Source organism: Furipterus horrens, unplaced genomic scaffold (assembly GCF_987537825.1).
Source record: "Furipterus horrens unplaced genomic scaffold, mFurHor1.1.pri manual_scaffold_1, whole genome shotgun sequence".
NCBI lineage: Eukaryota > Metazoa > Chordata > Mammalia > Chiroptera > Furipteridae > Furipterus > Furipterus horrens.
In genome coordinates, this window is record NW_028327171.1 from 104,988,626 (window position 1) to 105,012,878 (window position 24,253).

Below are 24,253 nucleotides of genomic sequence, written 5' to 3' on the forward strand. Positions count from 1 at the left end.
ATACAATAAAAAATGAACAATAAATAAATAAATAGGTATGTGATGGAATCTTATTGGGAATTGACCATATGCATTTCTTTTTCTTAAAATTAGTCTGCTTCTCTTGGCATCAAAATTTATCTAGCTCTTCTAGCAATTTACTAGCTTTTTGTCTTAGTAAACTCTAGGAAATACTATGATTCAATAACAAGTTCTTGCAAGGAATAACTGTGAACTTATCCCTGTTTTTTTAAGAGTGATTAAGAGTATGAGTAGGCCAAACCAGTAAGACTGATGATATTGTGAAGAGAAGGCTGTTAAATTTCCAGATTTCATTATAGTAGTCATGGTTGCTCTGGCTATGCAATAGGCTCCTAGAGTTGGTCAGAAAGCCCATTGTGAAGATGAGGCAGAACAATAACAAAACAACAAAAAAAAAGGCATATTATAGTGGATCTCTGACCCTGTAAGTTTTCTTTATACTACTTAGATGTCAAGCATCTCAATAAAGAGTAGATAATTTAGCATCTTAAGTAGACAGAGCTACAAACTCTATGACAGCTCTGAAATTTATGTTTCAGTTTTACCTAATTTTTATTTGAACTGAATGTTATTGGAAAAGACAAGCAAACAATGTAGTTTCATAGAAATGTGGTAATTCTGAAACCAAACAAGAATAGATTTTACTCTGTTTTGCCAGTTAATTTGCTGTCAGTTCTAGCCAAGTAAAATATAAAAAATCTTGACCTCAGTTTCTTCTTTTTAAAACAGAAGTGTGTATCTGTCTTGTAGTGCTGTTTCCAGAATTAGAAATATTAGTGCCTAAGTTAGATACATATCTAATAGTGGTATTATGGTTTTAAATAATATATTGTTATTTATCCTACATCCTCACTAATAACTAAATGCTACTTCAGTATGTAGTACATTTTATTCTTTATATAGCTATCACTACTGAATAAGTGTAAAGAAAATATAATGCTGACCAGACATAAATTTAGGTATTTTAATTATAATTTTCTCTCTTTCAGAATTACTTACTGTCATCTACCTTTCCAGAGTAAATGGCTCTATGTTGGAACAGAAAGAGGAAATACACATATTGTAAATATTGAATCTTTCATTCTTTCTGGATATGTTATCATGTGGAACAAGGCAATTGAACTGTAAGTTTAAAGTTGAATATCACTTTATTTACCTTAATTTTTCTTATGGTTTGTATTTCAAATTGCAGAGTTATTTAAAACACTATAGCTAATAAATTATTAGTATGAGTAAAAAGTTCAGCCAAAATTATTTGAAACCATTAAGGCTTTTTAAAATAGATACTGTAATATTAACATGCTAATTTTAGACTTTCCAAATACTATAAGTAATTAAGGATATGCATATCAAATTTGATGTTAAAATATCAATTCTAAAAGTTACACATGGAAATCTCATCACATGCTTTACTGTCAACCTTAATATGGCCACTTCCATTGAGAATTGCAAGTGGATGTGTCCACATTTAGTTTTATGTAAAAGTAATCATGATCAGTTCACATACAGGATTGGGCAAAAGTATGTGTGTGGTTGTATTTAAAACAGTTTATTATTGTATTTTTATTTATTATTGTATTATTTTCCATAAGAACAATTGTAAACCTACTTTTTAAAATGCTGGTAGCTTATTCTTTATTTGCCTCATTAACATATTTTTCTGGGTTCAAAGTAGAATCAATTTATTAATATTTTTATGCTGTGATGTATACAGCTATTTGGGCATGTGGTTGATGGCAATTACCACTTTGACACTGATACTTACATTTCTTCACATATAAAATATGAAATCCCCCACATATGAAACTTCGTGGAATTCTAAGCCATCTATTTGTCGTATATACAAAGACAATTCTGGTTAATCAGAAAAAGTTTTTTTTTTAATAAATGTTTATGCTCTATTCATATTAGTTCCTTAATAAGATAAAGTTTTGACTTGAGGCTGGCTCATTGTCTCATATTCTTGCATAGGTTACATAAATTATTCTTCCCAAAACTCTGATTAAAACAGCCTATTTTCATGAAGTTTCACTCTTCACTGTTCCATATTCCCAATATTTCAACGTACACGTATATTACTTAATAGGGAAAGTTGTTAGTAGTTATAGTCTTGTTACAATATTCTTTTTCTATTATCTCTTAATGGGTCTTTTATTAATGATAATTTTTCCTCTGTCATTAGACTAAGAGCTGCTCCAGGGCAGAATCTTTGTTCACTACTTTTTTCTTTTTCTTCATACTTGGCTTATTTTGGTGCTTTTCACAGAGTGGCTACTAAATGACTGATATTACTAAAGAGTTGGTATGATAGTTACACACTACTGTTGACTTAGGGTTTTCATTTGTAATTATAATTATAATTGCTATAGTTATTTCGATTATATATTTTTTAGCATTCTGTATGTGTATTTTTAAAAACATTTATCCTATAAATAATTATGTCTTCCCCAAAAAGATATTTACTTTTTTAGCTATTTGGTAAAGGCTTTTCCCTCTACAATCTTAGTCCCATAGTAGCAATAAATAGGCTAAACTGAACGCTTGTTTTCATAATATTTGTTTTAGGATATGATAAAAACACAAGTAAATTTGAGAGATCCAATTATAGAACTTTTATAAAATTTAATAGTAGTATAAACCATAATAGATGTATTATTTGTGTTCAGTTGAATGATGCTAAAATAATTAAGAAGAGTTTATTATCTGAACAGATAAACTATTTTACCACTTTTTTGGTGCTGTTTCCACATTAATTTACTTAACAAATCTTTTTCATAATTCAAATTAGTACTACCTGAAATAGTGACTTACACTTTACCTATTTATATTTATATAATCTATACTTTATGATTTCAGGACTAATGAAGAATTGTAAAATGTATATTATAAAGGAGGGGAAACTTAGAAGAAATTAAAGAAGTAAAATAAAGTGCTTTTATTTTTCATAGTATTGCTTACACATGTAATTTGGTTTCAGAATAGAATCTAACATCTATGTAAATCCAGTGTTTTATAGAGTTGTACATACCTCTGAACACACCCATGAAATAGTCAACTCCTGTTTTTTGGTTTACATACTAGATTTTCAAAAGTGTATTTTCATTGTTACGGATATAATTTTAAGTGCAAACTTCCAATCTTCCAGACTCTTTTAAATGCTCTCTACCTCTTGAGATACATAAGGAAAGGCATGCTACTCCCTGTTAGTTTGTGTAAAGAATATGGGACAATAAAAATATGCATTTTATTAAAAAGTCATTTTTAATAGAATTTTAGACACAAATTTTAACAATATATTTTCTAAGTATGACAAATGCAGAATTTCCTTTAAGAAATATGTGAAATTATTTTTAAGTCCTTACCTGCAAAACTTTTTATTTAACATTTATTATTAAACTTGTTTCTATTTTTGTGAAGTCTCCTAATTGTAATTATATGCAATTCTCAAAATTTTAAGTACTCCGTTTTCCATATATATATATATATATATATTTTATATATGTGTATATAAATTTTATATATTTGGAAACTGGAAGATACTTTCCATATAAACGATGATGTTTGTAGAACACCTCATAAAATAGTATTATAGAATGAAACTGACATTAAAAATATTTCTTTGGGAAAGTATATTCCAGTTTATAGCACAGGAATAGCTGTTCCAGTAAATGTAACCTATTTTTTCTACATATTAAAATGTGAGCATGAAATTCAGAGTTAAATAATAAGTATAAGGGTTGTATTAATATTTAACTGCTACTCATTTAAACATTTATTGAGCACTATGATATAGTAAATACAAAATTTCTGTTTTCTTGGGGGCTTCCATTCTAATAAGGATGAGATTAAGTAAAAAGGGAGTTACAATGTATTGGAAATATAATGTGGCAATTCCATGAGAAGGACAGCTAATATAGACATGAGGTCTCAGAGAAGTATCTGTGAAGTAAGTTACATTTATGCTGAGATCTGAAAGATGAGTTTCAGTCAGATAAGTGAAGAACTGGGGAAAGGGGAGAGGCTATTGTAGGAAGAGGGAACAGAAGCCTAAAGGAAGGAATGTGGGAGAATTTTTTTTTCATGCCCAGCAATTTTAAGTAAGTTAGTTGGTTGAAATGGCTGGGGGAGAGGATGGCAAAAGATAAAGCTGAGAAAGTAATCTAGATATGCAATAGGAAAGGTATTATAAGATAATTTGAGAAGTTTAGACTTTTTCTAAGGCCAAGAGCTAGACTTTGAAGGGCTTTAAGCAGAGGATTGACTGGATCAAATTTGCATTTTGGAAGATTATTCTGAATGCGGGTATGGAGAAATGATTGAAGAGAGGAAACACTGTTATTCTTGGTAAAAATTATGATGGTGAATTTTGGAGTGGAGATAAGCTGACATATTAAAGAAATAAAAGATAGAAGCAACAAGACTTGGGTATTGTGAGAAGATGTAAAGATAACAGGGAAGAATTAGAAGTGACCCCCCAGGTGTTTGGTTTAAGCAACTGTGTAGGTTAGGGTGCCTCTTAGTGAAAGAATGCAAGAAATTGAATAGGTTGAAAATAAAATAATGAGTTCAGTTTTAGTTTGGTTGATTGTATGTGTTTATAAAGCACTAACCTGGAATTGGTGTAGGAGAATGGTAGGAAGTGGTAAACAGGGTGGGGCAGAAGTAGGTGTACAGTTCTGAGTATGCAAAACAGAGTTTATTCTTGTATTGTTTATTCGTTATTGTATTGTAAATGAGAAGAGAATTTACATTCTCATTGAAAACATCAGAATAGATGAAATTGTGCATGAGGAATATATAGGAAAGAGATAGCAGACTAGTAGACAGTAACCAATTCACAGATATGTTTTGTTTGGCCATCAGAATATTTAAATATTGAATTATTAGTTTATAATATTTAAAAATTGGTAGAGTAGAGATAAAAATTCAGCTTTTCAGCTTTTCATGAAAAGATTCATAATGAGACCATTCTAGTCCAGCATTTTTGCATGGCAGTCAATGATTAACTGGAAATGAGTAACAACTATCCTTTATTAGTAATGTGCTATCCAGTTTAGCACAGTTCTTATTCAACCTATTTAACTCATCTGCAATACCTGCTTGGCTCCTGTGGGCCCTTGAATTCATGACCACAACTAATATGGGAACAGATGGCAGTCTAGGACAGAGGACAAAGGAATACCAGTATTTAAGGTACAGAAACAGAAAGTTCACAAACAAAACTATCAAGAGCTATTGCAGTGATTGGGAGGAAGAGAAATATTATAAATAGGGATACTTAGAAGAATTACTGGGCATTATTTGGTTAAGTATTATATGAATTTAAGTTAATTGATAATTCTACCTAAAGTAATTCTTGTGGGATTTACAGACTATGGAGTATACAGTGCTTATTTTTAAAGTCAATTTTTAATAGCCTTAAGTTTTGCAAGGGATGGTTGGTGGTTTTTGGAAGTTTAATGTTAGGAAAGAGGTCAGAAAATATCAAAATGTCAGTCATTATATATAGGCAGTGAAATAATGAGACTTTTTTTTTAATTTTTGGTATTTTCTAAGTTTAATTTTTTACAATAAATTATATTCCTTATGTAGTTATAAAAAATCATTACAAACAGTGGAAAGTTAATGCTAGATTATTTTCTGAACATGAGTGTTTTATAGCATCTGAGAACCTGAATGGAAGTCTTGCAAATGGTCTAACTAGTGTTTCTCAAAGTATATTTCAGTGATTTCCTTAATATGATCAACAAAAAAGGATCCTGTGGATCAATAATTTTGGAAAATATTGAACATTTACAATGCTCATTTGCATATTATAGCTCTAAGAAGTTCTGTAGGAAAATATTTAATCGTCCCATTCAGGGTTTCCCAAACTTTTTTTGCTATGAAACACTGTGAAATGTCTTATATATTCACTAGTTTATCATGGAGTACCCTTTGGTATTTGTTGCTCCAATCAAGCCCAAGAGATAGGAGTTTATGATTTTTTGGATACTATTAGTTCCTAACGGATAATTGAGGGACATTGTCCCTTATCAGAGGGATTTATACTCTACTAAAACACTGAATTTATGTGTAAATGATATAACTGCTAAAAGCTCCATAAACTTATTTTTTTAATTTTATTTTATTTTATTTTTTTTTAATTTTTTTATTTTGGTTTTTCAATTACAGTTGTCCCCTTTTCCCCCAATTTCTCTCCCCCACCCAACCCACCCCCTCTCCCGCAATCATATCCCTCCCCGTTGTCCAGGTCCATGAGTCTTTCATACAGGCTCTTTAATTAAACCCTTCCCTTATCCCCCTTCTCTCCCTCTCCCCTCCCCCCTATTGACTGCTATTCTGCTCTTTGTTCTATTTAGTTCCTTTGTTTGTGTTGTTCTTTAGTTTCCTGTATTAGGTGATATCATATGGTATTTTTCTTTCTTTGCCTGGCTTATTTCACTAAGCATAATTCGCTCTAGTTCCATCCATGTTGTTGCAAATGGTAGGAGTTCCTTCTTTCTTTCTGCTACATAGTATTCCATTGTGTAAATGTACCACAGTTTTTTGATCCACTCATCTACAGATGGGCACTTAGGTTGTTTCCAGCACTTAGCTATTGTAAACAGTGCTGCAATGAACATAGGGGTGCATAAGTTCTTTTGAATTGGGGTTTCAAGATTCTTCGGGTATAATCCTAGTAGTGGAGTCATTGGTTCAAAAGGGAGTTCCATTTTTAATCTTTTGAGGTAATTCCATACTGTTCTCCATAGTGGCTGCACCAGTCTGCATTCCCACCAACAGTGCAGTAGGGTTCCCGTTTCTCCACATCCTCGCCAGCACTTGTTGCTTGTTGATTTGTTGATGATGGCCATTCTGACTGGTGTAAAATGGTATCTCATTGTGGTTTTTATTTGCATCTCCCTGATGGCTAATGATGTTGAGCATTTTTTCATGTGTCTATGGACCTTCTGTATGTCCTCTTCGGAGAAGTGTTTGTTCAGGTCCCTTGCCCATTTTTTAATTGGGTTGTTTGTTTTCTTGATGTTGAGTCGTATCAGCTCTTTATATATTTTGGAAATCAGTCCCCTGTCTGTGATGTCATTGGCAAATATGTTTTCCCATATGGTTGGTTTCCTTTTCATCTTGCTGATGTTTTCTTTTGCTGAGCAGAAACTCTTCAGTTTGATGTAATCCCATTTATTTATTTTTTCCTTTATTTCTCTTGCTTTAGGAGATGTATCCGTGAAGAGATTGTTACGTGAGATATCTGATATTTTCTTGCCTATGTTTTCCTCTAGGACTTTTATGGTGTCACGGCTTACATTTAAGTCTTTGATCCATCTTGAGTTTATTCTCGTGTGTGGTGTAAGTTGGTGGTCTAGTTTCATTTTTTTGCAGGTCCCTATCCAGTTCTCCCAGAACCATTTGTTAAAGAGGCTCTTCTCACTCCATTTTATGTTCCTTCCTCCTTTATCAAAGATTAGTTGACCATAGAGGCCTGGGTTTATTTCTGGACTCTCTATTCTGTTCCACTGATCTATATGTCTGTTCTTATGCCAGTACCATACTGTTTTGATTACAGTGGCTTTGTAGTATTGTTTGATATCTGGTGTTGTGATTCCTCCTGCTGTGTTCTTCTGTCTCAAGATTGCTTTTGCTATTCGGGGTCTTTTTTGGTTCCATATGAATTTATGGAGTATTTGTTCTAGGTCTGTGAAATATGTCATTGGTATTTTAATAGGGATTGCATTGAATTTGTAAATTGCTTTGGGTAGTATGGCCATTTTGATGATGTTGATTCTTCCCATCCAAGAACATGGTATTTGCTTCCATTTATTTGTTTCTTCCTTAATTTCTTTCTTCAATGTTATGTAATTTTCAGTGTACAGGTCTTTTATCTCTTTGGTTAAGTTTACTCCTAGGTACTTTATTTTTCTTGTTGCTATAGTAAATGGTATTTTCTTTTTTGTCTCTGTCTCTGCTATTTTATTGTTGGTGTACAGAAATGCCTTAGATTTCTGTATATTTATTTTGTACCCTGCGATTTTGCCAAATTCACTTATTATATTGAGTAGTCTTTTAGTGGAGTTTATAGGATTTTCTAGGTATACTATCATGTCATCTGCATATAATGAAAGTTTCACTTCCTCTTTCCCAATTTGGATGCCTTTTATTTCTTTTTCTTGTCTGATTGCTGTGGCTAGGACTTCCAACACTATGTTGAAAAGGAGTGGAGAGAGTGGACAACCTTGTCTAGTTCCTGAGTTCAGGGGGAATGCTTTCAGTTTTTGTCCATTGAGTATGATGTTGGCCTCAGGCTTCTCATATATAGCCTTAATTATGTTAAGATATGCTCCCTTTATTCCCATTTTGCTGAGTGTTTTCATCATAAATGGGTGTTGTACTTTATCAAATGCTTTTTCTGCATCTATTGATATGATCATGTGATTTTTGTCTTTCATTCTGTTTAGGTGATGTATTATATTTATTGATTTGCGAATATTAAACCATCCTTGCATCCCTGGAATGAAGCCCACTTGATCATGATGTATGATCTTTTGGATGTATTGCTGGATCCTGTTTGCCAATATTTTATTGAGGATTTTAGCATCGATGTTCATCAGTGATATTGGCCTGTAGTTTTCTTTCTTTGTTGTGTCTTGACCTGGTTTGGGGATTAGGGTAATACTGGCTTCATAGAAAGAGTTTGGGATTTTCCCCTCTTCTTGGATTTTTTGGAACAGTTTGAGGAGGATAGGAGTTAGTTCTTCCCTGAATGTTTTGTAGAATTCGCCTGTGAAGCCATCCAGTCCAGGGCTTTTGTGTGCCGGGAGATTTTGGATTAGTGTTTCAATTTCCTTTTTTGTTATTGGTTTGTTGAGACTTTCCACTTCTTCTTGATTTAGTTTTGGAAGGTTGTATGTTTCTAGAAATTTGTCCATTTCTTCTAGATTGACAAATTTCTTGTCATACAGTTGTCTGAAGTAATTTCTAACTATCATTTGTATTTCTGAGGTATCAGTCGTGATTTCTCCTCTTTCATTTCTGATTTTGTTTATTTGTGTATTCTCTCTTTTTTTCTTGATTAGACTGGCTAGAGGCTTGTCGATTTTGTTGATTTTTTCGAAGAACCAGCTCCTAGTTTTGTTGATCTTTTGGATTGTTTGTTTAGTCTCTATGTCATTTAGTTCTGCTCTGATCTTGATGATTTCATTCCTTCTTCTTGCCCTAGGCTTTGTTGTTGTTGTTCTAGTTCTTGTAGCATTGTGGTTAGGTTTTTTATTTGAGATTCTTCTAGCCTTTTCAGATATGCCTGTATTGCTATAAACTTACCTCTCAGGACTGCTTTTGCTGTGTCCCATAGGTTTTGGGTTGTTGTGTGCTCATTATCATTAGTTTCTAGAAATTTCTTGATTTCTTCTTTGATGTCATTGTTAACCCATTCATTATTTAATAGCATGTTATTCAATCTCCATGAGTTTGGGTGTCTTTGATTTTTTTCTCTGAGGTTGATTTCTAGTTTCAGGGCATTGTGATCTGAAAAGATGCTTGATATGATTTCAATTTTCTTGAATTTGTTGAGGCTTGTTTTGTGACCTATCATGTGGTCTATCTTTGAAAATGTCCCATGTGCACTTGAAAAGAATGTATATTTTGCTTCTTTGGGGTGAAAAGTTCTATATATATCAGTTAGATCCATGTGGTTTAGTGTGTTGTTCAATGCCTGTATATCCTTGGTGTTTCTTTGCTTTGATGATCTGTCTATTGTTGATAATGGAGTGTTGAAGTCCCCTGCTATGAGTGTGTTGTTGTTGATATCCTTTTTGTGGTCTTCTAGTATTTGCTTTATGTATTTGGGTGCTCCTATGTTGGGTGCATATATGTTTATCAAAGTCATATCTTCTTGATGGATTGTTCCTTTAAGTATTATGAAGTGTCCTTCTTTGTCTCTTTTTATTGTCCTTGCTTTGAAATCCATTTTGTCTGATATGAGAACTGCTACCCCGGCTTTTTTTTCCGGTCCGTTTGCTTGGAATATTTTTTTATATCCCTTTACTTTCAGTCTGTGTAAATCTTTTGTTTTGAGGTGTGTTTCTTGTAGACAGCAAATATGTGGGTTCTGTTTTCTTATCCATTCCGTTACCCTATGTCTTTTAATTGGAGCATTTAATCCATTTACATTTAAGGTTATTATTGACGTGTATTTATTCATTTCCCTTTGTACCTCTGTTCCTCTCCTCTCTTGTTTTTTTCTTCTTTTTTTCTTAGAACAGTCCCTTTAGCATCTCTTGCAATGCTGGTTTGGTGGAGATGTATTCTTTCAGTCTTCCTTTGCCTGAGAAACTCCTTATTTCACCTTCTATTTTGAATGAGAGCCTTGCTGGGTAGAGTATTCTTGGTTGTAGGCCTTTGTTTTTCATTGCTTGAAATATTTTTGACCATTCCCTTCTGGCTTGTAATGTTTCTGTTGAGAAATCAGTTGATAGCCTTATCGGAGCTCCCTTGTATGTTATTTGCTGCTTTTCTCTTGCTGCTTTTAGGACTCTCTCTTTGTCTTGGAATGTTGCCATTTTAACTATGATGTGCCTTGGAGTGGGTTTTTGGGGGTTCCTCTTGATTGGAACTCTCAGTGCTTCTTGGACTTGCATAGCTCTTCCTCTCATCAGGTTCGGAAAATTTTCTGTCACTATTTCTCCTATCAGATTTTCAATTCCCTGTTCCCTTTCTTCTCCCTCTCGTATTCCAATGATCCTTAAATTATTTTTCCTAATGCTATCCTGTAATTCCCTTACGTCTTGTTCATATTTTTTCAATCGTTTTTCATTTTGCTGTATTGTCTGGGAGTTTTTCTCTACATTATCTTCTAACTCACTAATCCGATCCTCTGCTTCGTTAAGTCTGCTTTTGACTGATTCTACTGTGTTTTTCAGTTCAGAGATTGTATTCTTAAGTTCTTCCTGGTTCCTGTTAACAATTTCTATGTCTTTTTTTATGCTGGTGTAGTTCTCTGCCAGTTCCCTGTAATTTTCTTGGAGCTGCTGGTAACTTCCTTGAAGGTTGTCATAGTTGATTTTAAGGATGTCGAGTATATTGAGCTTCTTTACCACCATTGTTTTGAATTCCATGTCTGACATTTGGGCTATGTCTATTTCGTCTATCTCTCTTTCTGAGGATTCCTCTTTTCTTTTCATTGAGGGGTTATTTTTGCGTCTTACCATGTTGGATTCTTTTTGTTTTTATTTATTTATTTATTTATTTATTTATTTATTTATTTATTTATTTATTTATTTATTTTGGGGGGGGTAGTCTGCTTTGACTTCCCTCCTTTGTGGTGTAATATTCTTTATCGAAGGTCTGGGAGTTTCAGTGGTGCAGTCTCTTTGATATCCTGAGCCTGATGGTCTTGAGTTACCCTTTATGTCGTTGTTTATGCTGTTCGGTTATATTTCAGATGTTCTTTGATAGGATCTTCCTTCTGGCTACTTGGTTGAGAGTCACTCTATCTGCTTTGTCTTGAGTTCTTTTGTGGATATGCTGTTAAAGACATAAACACACAGCCCAGGCAGGAGACCCACACCCTCAGAAAGTATCCCCCACTCTATCCTGCTATCGTTAGCCAACTAGCCCGTATTAATATAAATGTAAAGAGATTTGAGCTTTTATACTATAAGAAGAATAGATAAGAGTTGTTTTGGGGGAGGAAAAATTAATTTTTGATAGAGGGGTTGATAGATTAATAATAGTTGAGACTGTGCAAGCCAGTTAGTAATATTTACATTGTATGTTAATAAAAATAGAAGAAAAGGATAGAAAAATACATAGTATAGTAAGAAAGTGGGATTGTATTGTATTTGGGTTTATATAGTAATTATATTATTTAGAGTGATAGGGGGGCTAAGCTAGACACACAAACGAATAAACCACGATTAAAGAGAAAGGATGAGAAGGAGAGGTTATATGCAACACGTTAGAGATAAAGTTTGTTATTATTGGAAGAGGTGAAGGAAAAACACCCCCCAAAAAAATCCCCAAGAAAATAGAAGAAAGAAAAGAAGAGAGAAAGAGAAGAAAATAAAAAATTTACCACAACCCCCCCCCTAAAAAAAAACCCAAAAGGGAAGAAAGAAAGGAACAAAGAAAGATAGAAAAGAAAGAATAAAGAAGAAAGAAAGAAAAAAGAGAGAAAAAAAATTAAAATATATATATATATATACCCCCCAAAAACCCCCCCAAAAAAACCCCAGGAAAAGAATTAAGAAAGAAGGAAAGAAAAGAAATAATTAAGAAGAAAGAAAGAACAAGGGAGAAAAAATTTGGGAGAAAAAATTTGGAAAAAAAAAATCGATGTTTTTACTCCGTTTTAGCCTTGGTGTGTTGCCTTCTTTTTCTGGGTCCGCAGCTGGTCTAGTGTGGCAGGTCAGAGGTTCTTGTTTTTTGCAGGACTGGTGTGCGCCCCCGGTTGCCGCTATGGTGCGCGCCCGCGGTTGCCGGCACGGCGCGCTCCCTTGCTGCTTGCTGGAGCCAGTTGAGGTGCCCTTGCGCGCAAGCCCCTGCGCTCTCGGGCGGCCCGAGAGTTTGCCCCGCGGTTGGAGCCCACTGCTGCCGGGCCGCGGCGGTTCCCAGTTTGCGCCGAGGTGTCCCTGCCCGCGCGGGCAGCCGAGCTCTTTCCCCGGGATTGGCTCCTGCTTTCGCTGGGCCGCGGCGGTTCCCCGTTCGCGCCGAGGTGCCCCTGCCCGCGCGGGCGGCCCGAGTGCTTTCCCCGGGATTGGCTCCTGCTTTCGCTGGGCCGCGGCGGTTCCCCGTTCGAGCCGAGGTGCCCCTGCCCGCGTGGGCCGCCCGAGCGCTTTCCCCGGGATTGGCTCCTGCTTTCTCTGGGCCGCGGCGGTTCCCCGTTCGCGCCGAGGTGCCCCTGCCCGCGCGGGCGGCCCGAGCGCTTTCCCCGGGATTGGCTCCTGCTTTCCCTGGGCTGCGGCGGTTCCCCGTTCGCGCCGAGGTGCCCCTGCCCGCGCGGGCGGCCCGAGCGCTTTCCCCGGGATTGGCTCCTGCCTTCGCTGGGCCGCGGTGGTTCCGCGTTCGTGCCGAGGTGTCCCTGCCCGCGCGGGCGGCCCGAGAGCTTTCCCCGGGATTGGCGCCAACTGACCCCGGGCTGAGGTGCTTTTGCGCTCGCGCGCCACCCCGTGCCCTCAGTCCCGCTGAGCCGAGCTCCGGGAGTTGGTCTCTCACCTCTTAGGGCAGGGCCAGGGACACTTGTGCTCAGTGGAATCGAGCGTCCGTGGGTTGCCGCCTCCCGCTGTTCCCGTGCTGCAGCTGCCCACCTTCCCCCACCCGTCTGGGCTGCACAAACAGAGCCTGCGCTAGTGGTCTGCTTTCTGGCCTGGGGCCCTGCGCCCACGGGAGCTGTCTAGGGGTGTCTGTGCACAGTCCTCTGCGTGTTCAGTGGGCCCTCCCTGTGCCCGTTGGGGCACTGATCTTATGTCCGTTGGGGAGTGTCCGAGGGACGCCTGGACTCACGGCCCCGCGCACCTGGGCCAGTGAATGAGAGCACTTCCCTATGTGCGCCCCCGCGACCCAATGGTAGGGTTGAGGAGTGGATGAGCGGGCCTCTGCGCCTGGGCTCCTCCAGAACGGCCTACCACCCCCAAACTTTCCTCCCGTCTCCACCGTCCACTAGAGAAAAATATAAAGGAGAATTATGTTCTCACTTGCCCGGCAGCACGCTGTCTCCTGTCCTTCAGCGCCAATGCCACTTGGTCGAGTCCCGTCTCTGCCAGTGGGCGGAGATCCGCTCTCCGCCTGACTCCTCTCTGGGGAAGCCTGTGGTCGCCAAAAATCCTTTGTGTGCTTCCCGCCACAGCTCGGGCAGCCGCCCCAGTCAGGAATCCCGTTTCGTCCCCTTTTTCTCCGCTATCCTCACTAAACAGGTTGTTCCCAGATGGATTTTCTCTAATCCAGCAGTGCCTTGGCTCAACTCCCGCCAATGTCCAGCTGCTCACTGAGATGTTCTGTCTGCAATTAGACCAAACTGCAGACGGGTCTCTGGAGCCTAAAACCGCAACCTCTCCTCACTCCTCCGCCATCTTACCTCTTCTTAATTTTATTTTTATTGTTTTTCTGTTACAATTGTCCCACTTTTTCCCTCATTGCTTCCTCCCACCCAGCCCACCCCTTCTCCCACGGTCCATCCCAACTCTAAACTTTTTATACAGCCTTGTTTAGTTTCTTTTGTCCTGCACATATTCTAGAATGCAAGCACATATTCTAGAATGCAAATAGTAACTCTGATTTCCGGTTATTCCAATGATTTACAACAGTCGTAATATGTACTATTTTTTGAGTACTTACTATGTTTTGACATTGTATTAGGTGCCATATGTATCTTCTAATCCTCACAATTCTTCAGTAGGGTTAGTACTCCATCGTCGTCGTCGGCAGCCGTCCGTCTCGAGAGACGATGGTGTAGCTTCTTAAGAGTCTGTCTGCACCGCCGAGAATGGCTGTGCAGTCCGACTCAGGAGTGACACGGTATCTGTCTCCTCCCGTGTTGAATCGACATCTTGCAATGTCGCTGGAGTGTCCTCTCCAGTGAAGCTGAAGCTACAGAGCCTGGGCAGGGTGATATGGAGGGTCTGCTGTTGCCCATGCAGCAGACCCCCCCTCTCTTCGCAGCTGAAGGGTCCAAGGGAAAGACGGAGTCAACACAGCTTGGCTTCAGGTGCGCCGCAGGAGTTGCCGGTGTTGACTACAACGTCAAACCGCCTTAGGGACTCCGGCTCCGGATTTTCTGTCGGGGTTTACTCCCTTAGCCTTTCCCCTGAAGAGGTATGCCGCAAGGCAGCAGAGGTTTTTTGGAGTCAGAGTTTTCCTTCTCTGATTAGTACTACTACCTCCATTTTTAGGTGAGAAAATGTGGGACAAAACTACTAACAAAATATCTAGTAAATTTGTGTTTATTCCTTCGCGTCACTTGGGGGAGTTAGTATCTGGGGAACCTGGAGTTACTTAATTTGTCACTTTTCTCTGATTCCAAAGAGTTTCTGAAATTTAAATCTTTGTCGCTTTGTGCAGAATCTTCGGTGTTTTCCATGTGTTTAAAAAAAATAAATTATACTATGTCAATATAATCAATAGGATTAATCTGGCACACTTAGATCATTGAAGAAAGGTTGTGGAGATTTGAGCAATAATAAATCAGTGGGTCATATCAGGTCAGGTCATATTTAACCATGACATGATCACATTCAACAATGATCTAAGTTAAAGTAGGAAATACAAAATAAACATGCCAGATATCATTGCAGAATAAATTTAAAGTCATATCGGCAGAGCACAGATCTTTTTAACAATAAGTTCTTAAACTCACAATGATTTGTTACTGATTACCTTAAAAACCAGGTAAATGAGACATAACCCATGAACTTTGTTTCCATAGTTGGTCCATGTTCTATATGGTGAGTATTACAGGAGAGAGAGTTTTCTTTTAAATAAAAGGAACCTGTGTACTTTTTGTAGGCACAAAATCAGAGATTTTATGTCAAAAGGAAATTTTAAATCAGGTATGTACTTTGCAATTTGGTTGAAACAGGTTTACAACATCACTCTGTGGCTGTGTAAGTTTTCCTTTGTATAAGTAATCATTTAATTTCAAATTTTCAGAGGCCCTGATTTGGCAACAAATACATAAGATAATAAAGAATCCCATTGTTATGTAGATCTACGTTTTTAAACCTGATTTTTTAAAAATGACACCTAATTTAGTAGTTAGTAGGAATGAGAAAAGTAATCTTAAAGAAAAACAACTCAAAAGTCAAATGAATCTAAGCTAAACCCTAGAATATTGGGAGTGTATTCCAGTATAAACTTAATTTCTTTGTTCCAGTTTTAATGTTTATTTTTTAATTATTGTTTTAAATTGATTTAACAGATCCACAAAGACTCATCCAGGTCCAGTTGTACATTTAAGTGATAGTCCAAGAGATGAAGGGAAAGTAAGTATTATAATACTGTTATTCTTTCATTTATTGTCTTCATTTTGAATAAAGGTATTTCTTACTATTATTCGATACCTAATGTCTCTAGCGGAGTTCATGACATTCAGTGTAATTTAAAATTAAAATATATTGAATGAATGAATGAACAAATATTAATGAATGAATGAATTATTCACTCTAATAATGGTCCAAAATTCAGCTTTAATTTTACCTAAAGGTAAAGTTGATATTTAATTCTAGAATATTGAGAAAGATATGTAGCATGTGGAACAATTTTAATTTTCAGATAGTCTGTGCTTGTACTTAACAGTATAATTGTCAGTATTGTTAATCATTGGCCTCTGCTATTGTTTTGATATGATAAGTAACCAATATTAAATAATCATAAATTATCCAATCTTGATTTTATAAGTAGGTAATAATATAGAAAATTATCTCAGATTACAGAAGTAATCCTATTCACCTTGACTGATGATAAAGAAACAAAGTTAATAACATAAAAAAATCTAAAGCATCACTTTCATGTAAATATTGTCTCTTCAAGTATATAATTACGGCTAAGTAGTGTAAAAACACTTGAGTAAATTATTTAGTTTAGGTTTGGTTCTTTATTTATTTTTAAATGATAGAAACTGAACTATCCTAATGAATACTGAACCTGAAACAGTGGGTTAGGCATTGTCCTGCAAAGTGAAAGGTCACTGGTTCAATTCCTGGTCAGGGCACATGCCTGGGATGCAGGCCAGGTCCCCCGTTGGAGGCATGCGAGAGGCAAGCGATTGATGTTTCTCTCCCTCTGTTTCTGCCTCCCTTTCTGTCTCTCTAAAAATAAATAAAAAAATTTTTTTTACTTTCTTAAAATACTGAGTTTATTTCACATGTATAATCTTTGTCTCCCCACCACTTTCATTTGTCTGACCACCACTACTACTATGTCCTGTCATAACATTCCATACAAACTTAAAACCAAGCAAAGGGTAGAGTTCCATCTTTAAAAACTAAACAGGCATTTTGGACAACATATTCTTGGCAATGGAACCTGGACAACATTTATCAGACATGGTAGGGAAAGGTCTCACTCTGCATTATAAAAAGGACAGCCAGATAATCAACTGTTACAGAAATGAAATAAGATGGAAAATTTTAACAAACTGTTTAAACTATTTTCTTAAAGAGACTTCCTCCACTGCCAGAGATCTTGAATAGCCTCCTGGTCAGACATCCGGAAGCAATTCTTCACATAATTGATGAAAATTTGGCTTCCACTTTGGGAAGTGAACCACCTTTTTCTATACTTATTGCATTTTTGCTTTTATGTCTTCTACAGAACTAGGTCCTTTTGGTGTTTTAGGAGTTTTTTTCCTGTTTTTTGAAGGATTCTTGACTTTTTGATATTGGTGTTGATGATTTTGAATCTTTTTCATTCTGGTTTGATTTTTGTGCGTTTTTGGCTGGAGTATCTCATATAGATTTCTTTACTGGAGCTTTTTTTTCAGCTTCCTCATCATCAAAATCATCATCATCATCATATTCTTGATCATCATCATCCTCTTCATCATCTTCATCGGCAGCAAGTTTTACTTTATTCTGTGGGACCTTGCTGCCACTTCCAGGGGAGAAGCACTTCCTGAACATATTCAGGAGTTTCACATTCTCCTCTTCGTCTTCTGACTCTGCATCTTACTCCACAGCTACTAGTGCTGTCTACTAATATGCACAGGCCCTGAACCACACTTCAACTGTAAGACCACAGGTAGTGTTATTTCAAAGCCACTAAGGGAAACCATTGGCTGCACAGACATTTTCAGCGTTGCCAGTGTCACTTTAATGGGACTACCTTCATAATTCATTACCTCTGCTTCCACAATGTGCAGTTCATCTTTTGCACTGGTCCTTAAACTTACTGTTCATAAAGATAATTGGTGCTCATTTTCATCGTTATCCACCGTAAAGTGGTAATCTTTGTCAGCTTTGAGTTCACAATCGAAAAGATAGTTCTGAGGCCTCAGAGAGCTCATGTCCTTGTCCATGGAATCTTCCATGGGGTGGTAGCATGCGCTTAGGTAGGAGAGAAGGCAGACGGAGATAAACTACTAATGTGCTGCAGAACAGACAGGCAGGATGGAATCGCACCAGGGAGTATAAATAAAATCTTTTTTAAAAAAAGGAAAAGAAAAACAAATTTGACTCATGGCAATAGAGAGAATATTGGATTTTTTTCAAATTGATCCATAAATACGATGTAATTCCAATCAGGTGTTATCAGAATTTATTTAATTCAAAAGCTGATTCTAACATTCATAAGAAAAATGTTTAAGAATAGCAAAGACATTTTTTGAAAAAGAAATACATTGTAATATTGGTACAGAGGGTAAAGAAGACCTGTAGATCTAAATAGATATTTAGAAATGGTTCAGGCATTTGGGGGAATTTTGCACATTTTAGAAAAGATGTTTTAGAACATGATATACTGTTGTGTTGGACAATTGACTATTTGTTTTTTTAACGTATATTTTATTGATTATGCTGCTACACTTGTCCCAACTTTTTCCCTTTGTCGCTCTCTGCCCAGTACACCCCTTCCCTCCAGAAATCCCCATCACCCCTTAGTTCATGTCCATAGGTCATGTATGTAAGTTCTTTGGCCTCACCCTTTTCTATACTACTCTTAACATTCCCCTGTCAGTTTTTTTCCTACCAATTATACATCTTGATCAATTATACTTCTGCATCGTTTCTCCCTCTCTTTTTCTTCCCCCTCACAGCTGATAACCCTCCAAATGATCCCCAAACCTATGATTTTATTCCTGTTCTGGTTGTTAGCTTAGTTTGTTTTTGTTTTTGTTTTTATTTTTTAGATTCTGTTGTTGATAGTTGTGAGTTTGTTGTCATTTTAATGTTCATAGTTTTTATCTTTTTCTTAAATAAGTCCCTTTAACATTTTGTATATTTAGGGCTTGCCGATGATGAACTCTATTAGCTTTAGCTTGTCTGGGAAGCACTTCATCTGCCCTTCTAAATGATAGCTTTGCTGGATAGAGTAATCTTGGTTGTAGGTCTTTGCTTTTCATCACATTGACTATTTCTTGCCAGTCCCTTCTTGCCTGCATTTTTTTTTTCTGAGAAATTGGCTGATAGTCTTATAGGCACCCCTTTGTAGGTAACTCTGTTCTTTTCTCTTGCTGCTTTTAAGATTCTCTCTTTATCTTTAACGATGGCATTTTAATTATGATGTGTCTTGGTGTTGTCCAGTTTGGGTCCAACTTGTTTGGGACTCTCTGTGATTCCGGACTTGTATATCTATTTCCTTTGCCAAATTAGGGACGTTTTCTTTCATTATTTTTTCAAATAAGTTTTCAATTTTTTGCTCTTCCTCTTCTCCTTCTGGCACCTCTATGATTTGGATATTGGTATGTTTAAAGTTGTTCCAGAGGTTCCTAATCCTCTCCTCATTTTTTTGCATTCTTGTTTCTTCTTTCTGTTCCAGGTGAATGTTTATTTCTTCCTTTTGTTCCAAGTCATTTATTTGAATCCCACCTTCCCTCCCATCACTGTTGGTTCCCTGTATATTTTTCTTTATTTCACTTTGTATAACCTTCATTTCTTCCTTTATTTTGTGGCCATACTCAATCATTTCTCTGAGTATCCTAATCCACCAGTGTTTTAAACTTTACATCTGATAGGTTGGCTATCTGGCTTCGTTTAGTTTTTTTTCTGGGATTTTGTTCTGTTCTTTCATTTGGACCATATTTCTTTGCCTCTTCAATTTTACAGACTCCCTGGGTTTGTTTCTGTGTATTGGGTAGAGCTGCTTTGACTCTGTATCTTAGTAGTGTGGCCTGACATAGTAAGTGTCCTGTAGGGTCCAGTGGCACAGCCTCTCCTCTCACCCAAGCTGGTACTTGAGGTATACCCTTCATGTGGGCTGAGTACACCCTCCTCTTGTAGCTGACCCTTGGTGGCTGTTGGCACATCAATGGGAGGGATTTAACCAGGCCAGTCAGCTGCAAGGACTGGCTGTGACCATTGCACCAACCTCTGCCCTCCGTGAAGGATCAGCTATGCAGGGACAGGGTGATGGTGCTTTGACATGGTCTGTAACTATTCACTGGCTGTGCTGGCCATGGGGTTTCCTGAGTGGTACAAGCCAAGATCAGCTCCACCTGTGTTTTGCCCAGGGCACCCTGCGTGAGCTATAAAGCAATCTGAGATGATTGCTACTTGTTCTGGGCTTGGAGATTATCAGGCAAAGCCAAGCTGTGAATCTAAGCTGTCTGCTGATATGGCAGGGCTTGGAGCTCACTGAGGCCAGCTGTTGCTTGTTTGAGAGGGTTTAGGAAGTTGTGAAGCATGAGCAAAGATCAGGCATTCATATGAAAAAGCAGCTTTGATGGGCCTATAAATTGGGTGGGCTGGAGTCTCTGGAGATCTCCAAGCTGGGTCAAACAGTGTTAGCTAGGTTGATAGAGTCTCAGATATGGCACGAGCATGGCAGCTCCATCTCAATGGATGTAGTTTCTTTAATTTCTTAGTTGTCAGACTTCCATTCAAATCAGTTTCTGAGAGTTCTGGCTGATGGTCATTCCAACTTTAGTTGTAATTTTGATGTGGTTGTGTGAAGAGGTGAGCCATGTCTGACTATGCTACCATCTTAACCTGATCCTGCTGGTTATTTGTTTTAAATAAAATGGTAAGACCTCTGCCTCATACCACTCAGAAATAAATTCCAGATGGAGAAAATATATAAATGTTAAAATCACAACTCGGGAAGTTTAGAAGAAACTGTAGGAAATGAGTTGTTATTATGGAATAAGGACATCCTTAGGCAAGAAACAAAACCTAAAAGCTTTAAGGACTATACCATAACAATACAATCATGATGAGAGACAGGCCACAAAATAGGAGGCAGTATTTGCTATACCTGTACAGCAGGCAAATAAAGAACATGCAAAATATGTAAAGAACTTTACTAAATCCTTTTATGTCATAATAGGAAATAAATAATGTCTATATAAAACAAGAAGTGGCAATATATAAGCATTTAGGAATATGGAAGAGTAAGTCTACTAGAAAAGACAGTTGTAAGAGTTGAAGGTATGGTTATCTTTTACCTCTAGAAATCAAGGTTTAACAGTGAGGAGGAAACAACTTCACTAGTAATCACTTAGGAAATGCAATATACCATTTTCTGTCTAATCAGACCAGGAAAATATTAAAAATTAAAAATGTTAATAATATTACATAATGGAAAAGACATTGAGAAATGCTCATCTAGAATCAGCAATATGGGCAATTTTGCATTATCGACATTTTTTTTCTTTTTTAAATATATTTTATTGATTATATTGTTACAATAGTTCCAATTTTTACCCCTTTGCTCCCCTCTGCCCAGCATCCCCCTCTCCCAGCAACACCCCCCCCTGCCCTGAGTCCATGCCCATGGGTCATACATACAAGTTCTTTGGCTTAATTTTTGTAACAATAAAAAATAACAATCCTTCCCTCTCAGACTTAAGACCCTTTATAATATTATAAAGGAAAATTGGCGAATGTCTTGTGCTCCTCTAGCTGCTTCAAGGTGGACATGGTCATCGTCCTACCTACCCTTGAGTTCAGAAATCCCTAATAACAGTGGGGGTGTGGAGGGGAGGGTGGCCTTCCCACATGGGGAAGGATCTTGCAGACTCCAGGTCAGTTGGCTGTCCCTGGACAATGGCATGCTTGGTTTAACAGGCTGACATCCTTGTTGTATTCTGGGGGCAGCAGATTTGGCAACAGTGTTAAAAGGCATCATTCAATCCATAACCACTAGATGACAAAAGGCAGGGATTAATTTTCCAATGTCTCACATTAGGGAAAAAAAGGGCTTCTTTGGAGGAGATGTGCAAGGCACATCACACCTGTTCCAAAACCCTTTTGCCCATTATACTTAGTTTGGGCTGAGGGGGTTATTTTAAATTTCCCCCCTCTTAGAGCTCTGGGCCCTTTCTGTCCAAGCCATTAGGATAGAAAAGAGAAACCAGTTTTAAAGTGAAGCCCACAGACCACCCCATACTTCACCAACCCAGCCACTTAGTTCAACCAAACCATTGAGTCTCAGGAGGCAGCGATGCAGACAGTATTAAGTGAGGCCTATACATATGGACAGTCACTCAGGTAATGAGATCATAGGATTATGCCCTTTGAAAACAGAAAACACATGTTAATTTATGCAACATAACCCACAAACCAGTCTCTAAATCTGTAAGACTGTCTTATTGGGAAGACATCCAGTTGCAAGGCATTTGACATTCTTCTTGCCTGTAAATTAAGCATCTTTGATGATGCCACAGACATAGTTTAACTTTCAAATGAAAACAAACTTTAAATGAAAAGAAACTTTAAAAACAGTTAGCTGCACTACTTTATAATCTGTCACTGAGCATTGTGATTTTCCTTGAATCATGAGTTTTCTCCTTAAGATTGCCCTCCTTGTCATTAAAGGGACTATATTAAGTCCATTTTTAATTTGTCCTGTTTATTTGCATAAACACAACAAGAGCAACAAATGATCACTTACGATCTTTAAGTCTGCTTTGCTGGAACTTTCACAAGGAACCTTTAGGGTGACCTTCAGTCTGCCCTTCAGGGCACAGAAGCTGAGCCGCATACCTGCCATTCAGCCTTGCCTGTAAACACCTGTCTTTTCCAAGTCCTTCAGGTTTTCCATCGTGCCTTAAGGTGCCTTCTAGCCATCTTTTAGGAAAGCAACTTTCATTCCTTCCCTGGAGAGATTGCCATGGACCACACAACCAACCAAGGTACCAGGCCTCTTTTCTTGTGGGCTTTTATTACCTTCAGAAGTTAATCCCAGTTCCTCAGGGCTTTTTGGTAACAATCAGAGCCTAATCATGCCTCCTTTAGGCATGACATTCCAGTCAAAGTCATGGTCATCAAAACCTCTATTAACAACTGGTCTTATTAGTTTTATGCAAAGAACCTTATGTCATTACTTCTTCAGAATGCCAAATTCTGGAGGGATTGGTTAGGGAGAAAAATACACAGTGTGAAGGAAAATCCTTGTCCTTCTAATATTCACTAAAATTGCATTTCCATTCTTTATATTTTCCTTTTTCCCCCATTAAAAATGTTTGTTTGTTTGTTTGTTTTGTTACAGTTGTCCCACATTTTCCCCTATTGCTTCCCTGCACCCTGCCCATCCCTTCTCCCACAGTCAGTCCCCACACAGTTGTCCATGTCCGTGGATCATTTATACCTGTTCTTTGACTAGACCCTTCCCCTTTTTACCCCCTTCTCTCCCTCCCCCCTCCCCCTTTGTCACTGTTGGTCTACTCCTTGTTTACATACCTCTGGTTCAATTCTGCTCATTTGTTTGTGTTGTTCATTAGTCTCCTGTAATAGGTGAAACCATAAAGTATTTTTTCTTCATTGCCTGGCTTATTTCGCTAAGCATGATTCTCTCTAATTATCAACATTTTAAATGTTTATTATGACCTAGAAAATTCATTTCAGATATCTAACCTTTCTATCTGAGGAAGGGACAAAATATTGAAAACAACCTGGAAGTCTTTTACCAGGAAGATGAATAAACGAATGCTTATATGTCCATACTGTAGAATACTGTGCTGATATGGAAAATTCTTTAAGCTACATTTAAAAAAAAAAGTCGCAGAATCATAAGTGCAATGTAAAACCACTTAAATAATTCATTTATATTTTTACTTGTATATTCAAATACCAAAAAAGCCTAAAAGTATATGTATAAATCTGGGGAGGATACCAAAGATTGGAAAAATGGTCAAAGTTATACTTATTTTACTTGTGTTGTTCAAATTTTTATAAAGGAATATGTGTTAATTGTATAATTAAAAACAAATGAGTATGAGAGTCAGAAACTATGTGATTAAATTATGACTCTGTTACTTATTAGCATATATCCTTGAATAAATCTTGACTTTTTGTAGATTAGTTTTTTCATCAGTAACTTTTTATCACACAGAATTTTTTTATTTTAATTACTTAATTTGATCAGTTTTAGTTTGATTCATACATTTTGTTTCTTAGTAAATCTTTCCCTTCCTGAGGGAAAATATAATCCTATTTTTAATCAGTTTTAAGGCTTTCCATTTTAAAATTGGGTTTTAATCTGTACATATAATTTATTTTATTTTGGTTTGAGATAAGGTATACTTTTATTTTTGCACATAACCAATTCATTTATTGAAATAGTTCAATTCCCACTGATGTATAAGGACATC

General features: G+C 37.1%; 1 protein-coding gene and 1 pseudogene across 5 annotated transcripts in view; one reads left to right on the forward strand and one right to left on the reverse strand.

Annotated features, from left to right (window-relative positions):
- STXBP5L (syntaxin binding protein 5L) overlaps positions 1–24,253 on the forward strand; it is a 344,728-nt gene that overhangs the window by 82,855 nt on the left and 237,620 nt on the right. For all 5 annotated transcript variants that reach the window (XM_090265844.1, XM_090265853.1, XM_090265871.1 and 2 more), the window contains exons 5-6: positions 1,011–1,145; positions 15,929–15,992. In XM_090265844.1, coding sequence (XP_090121970.1) covers positions 1,011–1,145; positions 15,929–15,992 — 199 coding nt within the window. The remainder of the gene's footprint in view (positions 1–1,010; positions 1,146–15,928; positions 15,993–24,253) is intronic.
- Positions 17,137–18,037, reverse strand: LOC150021622 (nucleophosmin-like; annotated as a pseudogene).